The sequence below is a fragment of the Sinocyclocheilus rhinocerous genome, unplaced genomic scaffold (genome assembly GCF_001515625.1).
Source record: "Sinocyclocheilus rhinocerous isolate Xijiao unplaced genomic scaffold, SAMN03320098_v1.1 scaffold2369, whole genome shotgun sequence".
Lineage (NCBI taxonomy): Eukaryota > Metazoa > Chordata > Actinopteri > Cypriniformes > Cyprinidae > Sinocyclocheilus > Sinocyclocheilus rhinocerous.
This window is the reverse complement of record NW_015645530.1, coordinates 73,458-81,060: the sequence shown is the minus strand read 5'-3', so window position 1 is coordinate 81,060 and position 7,603 is coordinate 73,458. Positions and strand designations below refer to the sequence as shown.

Sequence of the window (7,603 nt, the reverse complement as noted above, 5' to 3'; positions counted from 1 at the left end):
CGTGCACGTTATAATCAGCCCAGAAGTTTCGTCTGAATTGCATATGTTTCTACTTACACATGCAAATGACTTGCACTTATGAATATGATAACGTTCCGGCATCAATTCTAGTAGGGTAAAACGTAATTAAGCTTTCGAAACGGTCTGTTTTGCCCTGCCATCATTAGCTGAAGCTGTATGTGAACAAGAAGCGGCTGCAGTAGGGATGGGCGTATCGATCCGAAGTAGATCAAACAAAAAATATCGATACTAATCAATGTTGTATAAGGGTTTTTTATGCATAATAGTAACCCTAGAATGTGATCAAACAGTTTAAAATAGCTGGGCTAAGATATATAACGATTTTTAAGACTGCAGAAATATGTTAATTCAGTATACACATTATCCCACCGGTTACAATTGTGACTGACCATAAAAAAAATTTTCACACACTTTTCCAAAAAAATTAAAATTATTATTGATTATTTCAAAGGGTTACTAATGACACATCATTTGGATATTTTCATGTCTGGGAAAAATTGGGGATTAAACGGGTTAAAATGCGTTTTAAACAAAGTTAAGTGGTTTTCATAACCCATTTTACTCTTAGTAATTTAATAATTTAATACATTTCATAATTTTAAAATATAGTGCAGAAGTATCGAATCAGTATCGATATCGACAATACTGCCTTGAAAAATATCGGTATCGTATCGAAAACAAAATAAGGGGTATCGCCCATCCCTAGGCTGCAGAGTGTGAGCTGCTCCGCACGCAACCAGAGAGAGATTCTCCGGCGTTCCGCAACAACACTTAGCTGCCCGCAGATGCGCCTGCCTATAAATCGGCCTAATTTGCTGCACAAACGGCCGATGCCGATTAATTAAAAAATGCCAAAAACCGGCCGATCAATCGGTCGACCTCTAAATGTTATTCCTATGATGTAAAGCAGAATTTTCTTCATCATTACTCCAGTTTTCAGTGTCACATGATCTTTTAGAAATCATTACAATTTATTTGACTCAAGAAACATTTCTGATTATTATCAATGTTGAAAACAATTTTGCTGCTTCATATTTTGTGTGGAAATGGTGATACACTTTATCTTTCAGGATTTTTTGATAAATATAAAGTTTAATGAACAGCGCATTTATTTGCATTTATCAAATATATTAATTAAATTTGTTAATGCATTTATTAAATAGAAATCACTTTAAATGTCTTCACTCACTTTTTATCACTTTCATGCATGATGAATAAAATGATTAATTTCTCTCTCTTTTTTTAAATCTTATACAAATGTTTGTGTGGTATCGTTTCCACAAAAATATTAAGCAGCAAAACTGTTTTTAACATTGATAAGAATGAGAAATGTTTCTTGATCAGCAAATCAGCATATTAGAATGATTTCTGAAGGATTATGTGACACTGAAACTTCTCTTTGTAAACAACTGATTTATAAATGTTTCTAATGACGAATGTTGCGTTCCCAAATGCAAATTAAAGCGGCTCAAACCAAGCGCAGCTAGCACTAACAGTGAATCGAAACTAAAAACAGTACTGTAACAGCAGACATGTAGCGCGTCAGACTACAACCTATTATATAATTACATCACAGCCGTTGTGAATTATGACAGCACTAGCAAAATTCTCACTGCCATTCATAAAAAGTCACCGGGTCGAGTGACACATCTCTGCGCTGATTCTACTCGCTTTTGGCGCTTTGAATCATTTGAACTAGCGCTGGGCAATACGGCCAAAAAAATTATCACGATCATTTTTTTCATATCAGTCGATGTCGATAATTATCACGATAAATGTCAAATCTTTATTTCTTTCGAGTTTAAAGCCAGATTTTTGCTCCAAAGTGAAAGTTGTAGAAACCAGACCATTAATTTTCCTTAAAATAAATAACTAAATAGAAAATTAAATTTCTTAGTTTCTGCATGTTCTAATGAGTGATATTGTTTCAAATCAAGAAACAGGTTTGGGTTGCCTGATAATATTAATAATAATTATATCACTTTTTGTCTCTTAGAAATGCATATTTGATAGTAGCTTGAGTTAGGATGCAGAGGTAAATTTGTTCATTATCAAAATAAGTAACAGCTCTAAAAATTGTAGCAACCTCAGTTTTATATGGTTGGGGAACCATTGGCCATTTAGCACCCATATAAGTGTAAAGTCTGTGACCAGGACTGTAATTTATATGCAAATGTCAAAAGCTAAAAGGGTCTCTTAAGCCATAAAACCCAAAGATCATGCATGATTCTACGCAGACGCTACAAACATGCAAAAAAATAAGAAATCAGGAAGGGGGCCAACACTTTTTCACACCACCGTATATGCCTACCATTATTCCTTTAATAAAATTCAGTGTGAATATCCCAAATTTCTGCCACAATACAATGGTACAGTGAGTGTTACTACAGTAAATCCATGGTAAATAATGGCAATTTGTAGACTGAAAAGCCTTCTGACCGTCTCGTTGCACACAGTGTTTCTCTTGTTTGGCTTTAAACTAGTTTAAATCACCGAGTCATTTGTGTTCATCGCTGAATTCAAGTGCTTCAAACTGGATCTCACAGTGCTGCTTAATGCTCGCGTGACCGAGTAAACGCATCTGCTCTAGTGAGCTCGCGGCAGTTTGAACTTTGATCCGAGCGGATAAGCGGTCCATGTGGCGCGATTCAAATGAGTTTTGTTCCGCTTTTGGCGCATAAACATTATATCAAATATTTATCGAACTCTTCATATCACTTTATCGAGGAAAATTATATAGTGATAATTATCGTTATCGAATTATCGCCCAGCCCTAATTTGAACGCTTTTAATTGTCCTGCAGATGGCGCCGTGAGCTCGTGCAGCACTCTCTGGACCATTCAGTCCATGATGTTTTAGAAAACAAATTTTTGAAGTTTATTTAGTTAATAGCTTAAGGCCATTTGCGCGATTTCAATTATCATGCAGTAACCCCCCCAAAAAAACCTCGGATCTACGCAAATCCCATGGGTCGTCCCTCAGAGGTCGAAAAATACAGAAATCCGTATTTATAAGGAAAAATCACATCCCTGCTTTTTATTTCTGTTGAGAAGTTCAGGCACTTCTGCTTTTTTCCTTCTTTAATTTATATTAATTCATACAGTGTAAGATATTTACAGTGCATTCAAGACATATTTATAAAGGGTTGCCTGTTGGGAATCAGACCAAATATTTCACATGTAACATTTTATATAACGGTTTAATAAATAAGTTAATTTTGTGTTATATTTTAGACAACATTGTCTGCAGTGTTTTGCTTCTGAATGAATCCATGTTTTGAGCGAATCAGGTGAACCAATGATTCAATGGCCCATTCATAAAGCGCCATTTACTTCATTCCTGAATGAATCAGCCATCTGAACAAATCTAATGTCTCCAAGACTTACTCATTAAGGCATTTAAAGTCCTCTACTGGCAGTTTTAGTTTACTCAAACTCATGTCGTTTCAAACCTTTATGACTTTCTTTTGCGAAACATAAGACATTTCGAACAATGTTGGTAACTCTTTTGGTCACCACTGACTATGTAAAAAAATAAAATAAAAAAATAAATAAAAAATCTCAAATGTTCCATAGTTTATGTTAATCCATTCTATCTTAAAAGTGAATGCGTGTCGGTGCCGATAACCTAGTGGTTTGTGCGCCGACATATAGCACAACTGTGCTCACAGCGACCCGAGTTCGATTTCCGTATCTAGGTCCTCTGCCGATCCCGCCCCCCCTCTCTCAACCCAATACTTTGCTGCCTGCTCTCAACTGTCCCATCTAATAAAAAAGGCCTAAAAGCCCCCCAAAAATATATATACAAAACAAAAAAATGTTATATGTATATATATAAAAAAAGTGAGTGTAATACATTTTATGTTGAATCAAATAAAATATTTATTTCTAAAGCTACTTTTTGTATCTTTCTTTCTTTTTCCCCATCTTTTTTTAGCTTTTGGGGGTAATTTCCCAGCCAAATTTGATGTACGATTAATTTGGGATTAGATTAATCACCACGTCATATAATTAAATTAAAAATATTTTTCTCTTGACAGTCCTAACTAATATATAACCTGTACCTTCCTAGGCCATTTATACTAGAAGTTCTTTGCGTCAAAGAACTCAGTAGAACAAATGGAACCTTTTAATCCAGCATACTTTAGGCCAATTGTAGCATTTATTTCTACTTATTTTATAAATCATGTTCTACAATTTAGTCTCAAAATGCTCTCGAGTTATAGGTTTAATTGTTGAATGTACTGAAAAAAGCAGAAGAAACCCAGATAGAACCAAACAGATGAAATAGGGGTGCTCCGATTGATCGGCTACCGATCACTATCGGCCGATAATCGCTTTGGGATGTTTGATCGGCGGTCTCTATAAAGGCCGATCTCAAGCTTGATGAAGCGCCTGCTGTGAGAGATTTGGCATGACATGCAGCACCGTCTCAGTCCCTGTCCAGCGCGGGTAAAATAATTATACTGCTGAAGGTGAGGTACAATTCATATTTCTTCATTAAATAACTTCTAAAGTAATTTGAAAACTTTCTGTGAGACATAATTTCACAAACCGCGTGAGTGAATCACTGCACGCGCTCGCTCTCTTTCCCTCTCAAAATGCGCACATGGCTTCAAATCACATCTGCACTATAAGCGAGCTGCACACTGCACAGTTGACATAGCCATAGGAATTATCACTTGCACAATCGAAGCAGTGTTGCATCGTCACTAAAGTTTATGAATTGCATTTCTTTTCAATTCTTGCCAGTGTTTAACCATTCAGCACTTGCGCGCTCTCCTGGAGACTGAGCGCTCATGCACTCTCGCTGCGCACACACATAATGCCAGGTTCACATGCTCCGTATGCAGTGCATATTTTTTTCCACGCTCATGTTAACGGATTTTAAATCGTTCACACGGCACAGTTTCGGTCCGGCAGTGCGTTCCATGAGCAGTCTGCAGCAGCGCTGAATTAAAGTGACAGCGCATTGTTTGCGGTAAATATGAAAATGTAGTAATTACACCATAAATGCATATAATTAAAGTCTGTGTTTCACAGTCAACACATATGGCTTGTTGGCTAGTTTTAAAGGAAAAGAGCACTTTTAGATGAAAAAGGAAAAGATAGATGGCACTCGTGGATGTTGGAAAACAAAGTTCTTTATTAACCGCAGGATTGCTTGTAATAAAGATTTAAATGCAAAAGAAAAGGCAGTAGAGCTGTCTGTTTCTGTCAGTGGTAAGTTTTAATTTAGAATTTTTGTGATAACGTAACAAAAGTAGTTTAAATATTTTGCCACTTGCTTGAGCAACTGTGTTGTGCTGTGTGTAAGCTATTGTGCAACGACTGCACGAGTGTAAAAACAAAAATGCACTTCATGATCGAACATTTAGGTGAGATAAAATATATATTTTTGAAAAATTTAACAAAATGCTCCCCTCCACTCCTCAAATTAAAAGAAAAATCCCCTCTCACAAGAGTCACCTATAAGAGGGAAATTCCCATTTTCAAAAATGAAATTCAGGCCCTGAATAAATGTCTAAAAATCCTGATTGGAGTATTACTATAAATAATTCTACATGATAAAAATAAGGCTATAAAAAACAGATCGGTATCGGTGATCGTATCTGCAGATACTGCTTTCTGTGATCGGTCTCAAAAATCCTGATCGGAGCACCCCTACAGATGAAGATTAAAAAATGCTGTAAGGATGGAACTGGGAGCCCCAGATGGGACAATTACATACCTGGCCAGCTCCATGAACACCAGGTGCTCCCGCAGAGACACCATTGGCGTTTTCTTCAGATCCACTAACAGTGTGTCTCCGTCCTCACCGAACACCTGCATCTCCACAGCCTCAGATCCCAGCAGGCTCCTCATCTCGTCAGCTGCCTCTAAACTCCACCCTCTCAGCTGATAAAAAACACAAACACATGTCTTGCCAGTTATTGATTGTGCCTAGTCACAAGAGATGCAAAAATTCTTCATATTCTCTAATAACATCTATAAATACAAAACTAGATCAGAAACACAAATTCTTTTTACACACTAGATGGCAGCTAAATGCCTGAATAATTCTTTTGAATAAATGCAAAACTTTTAAAAACAAACGTTGGTTTTCACGAGACTCACCGGCGCATGCGCAAAGCTGACCTTATACGCCATCCGCCCGGAGCTGCTTCCGTGTGCAACTGTTGGCGCAAGCTACATTAAAGTGATTAACGTGTTGAATATGGATATTTTTCTTACAAAAATGCATCGATTCGCTACAGAAGGCCTTTGTTCACCCCCCGGAGCCATGTGAGACACTTTTTTTTTATGGATGGGCGCTTTTTATTTAACTTCTTTTGGACTGATGCATGCAACACCCGCTGAGTGGCATTAAACAGCTTGAAAGATCAAAGACAATTTTTAATATAACTCCGACTGGATTCGTCTGAAAGAAGAAAGTCATATATACCTAAGATGACTTGAGGACGAGTAATTTATGGGCTAATTTTCATTTTTGGGTGAACTAACCCTTTAACATGTATTTTGGTGCACTCAGCTGCAACACTAATACAGTAAATACAGAGTAAATACATCTCCACAACTTATACCAAGTCTGCAGGAATAATATCTTTAAGGGAGCATTTGATGGCCAGAGGAGCCCAGCCATTCATTTCAGCCAGAGTAGCAGCATCAGGTCTCCGCAGACACTCATTCAACACGCTTAAATTTCCATCACTGGAGATGCACGAAGAGAAAACATGCATACAGTGAATGAGTGAATTTGCAGTCAGATGAAAAGAGCAGATTTACTTGAGATACATGAGCATGCAAAAAATTATGCACACAATTAAGAAATAAAGGGAGCATCTCTGTCTTTAATTGTTTACATATGAATACACTTCATTCACCTTGGAATTGAAACGCCCTTGGAGAAGCCAAAGTCCTGGAAGTAGACACACAGACGGGAGACATCTGATGCACGGCATTTGGTCACACTCTGGAAACACTCTTTCTGAAAGAGCTCAGTCACTGTTACCCTACACCACATATCCTCCTTCCAATAGATAAAGAGCATAGAGCCTGTGCACAACAAGATACAAACAATCAGATAGCCACATCTCAAAGTTTATCTTTTGATCTTCTTTAGAAAGCATTGTCTGTAATAGGGATGCACGATATTGGAAAAAACTCACATTGCGTTATTATTTTTTCTGCAATATATATTGATATGGAAAAAAAATTAGATTACTTCAATAGCTCTATATTTGAAAAAAAAAAAAAATCAATGATTGGGTTGATTTTGTAGGCGAGTAAATCAGCATAGGAAATAAACAAATTACAAGCATAGATGAATAACAGAACAAAGATACAAATGAAATAAGCAGTGCTTTATATTTTTCAGGTAAGTCTAACAGTATTCAGGTACAGAAATTGAATAATCAAATGTAAAATAACACTGCATAGATTTCACTATAAATTAAATCTAACAAATCTGTGTTAAAGCTACAAAAGTGATTTTTCTTTGTGTTTTGTTGTTTGATTAACGTTCATGAACAGAGAAAACAACAAGAACATTAAACTGCTGTGAACCAATATACTGTTACACA

At 36.6% G+C, this 7,603-nt stretch overlaps 1 protein-coding gene across 1 annotated transcript in view; it reads right to left on the bottom strand.

Annotated features, from left to right (window-relative positions):
- Positions 1-7,603, bottom strand: part of rnf17 (ring finger protein 17) — a 34,362-nt gene that overhangs the window by 16,863 nt on the left and 9,896 nt on the right. Inside the window, exons 13-15 of the mRNA XM_016509666.1 lie at positions 6,905-7,076; positions 6,605-6,731; positions 5,752-5,918 (exon numbers count right to left, since the gene is read on the bottom strand). Of these exons, the coding sequence (XP_016365152.1) occupies positions 5,752-5,918; positions 6,605-6,731; positions 6,905-7,076 (466 nt within the window). The remainder of the gene's footprint in view (positions 1-5,751; positions 5,919-6,604; positions 6,732-6,904; positions 7,077-7,603) is intronic.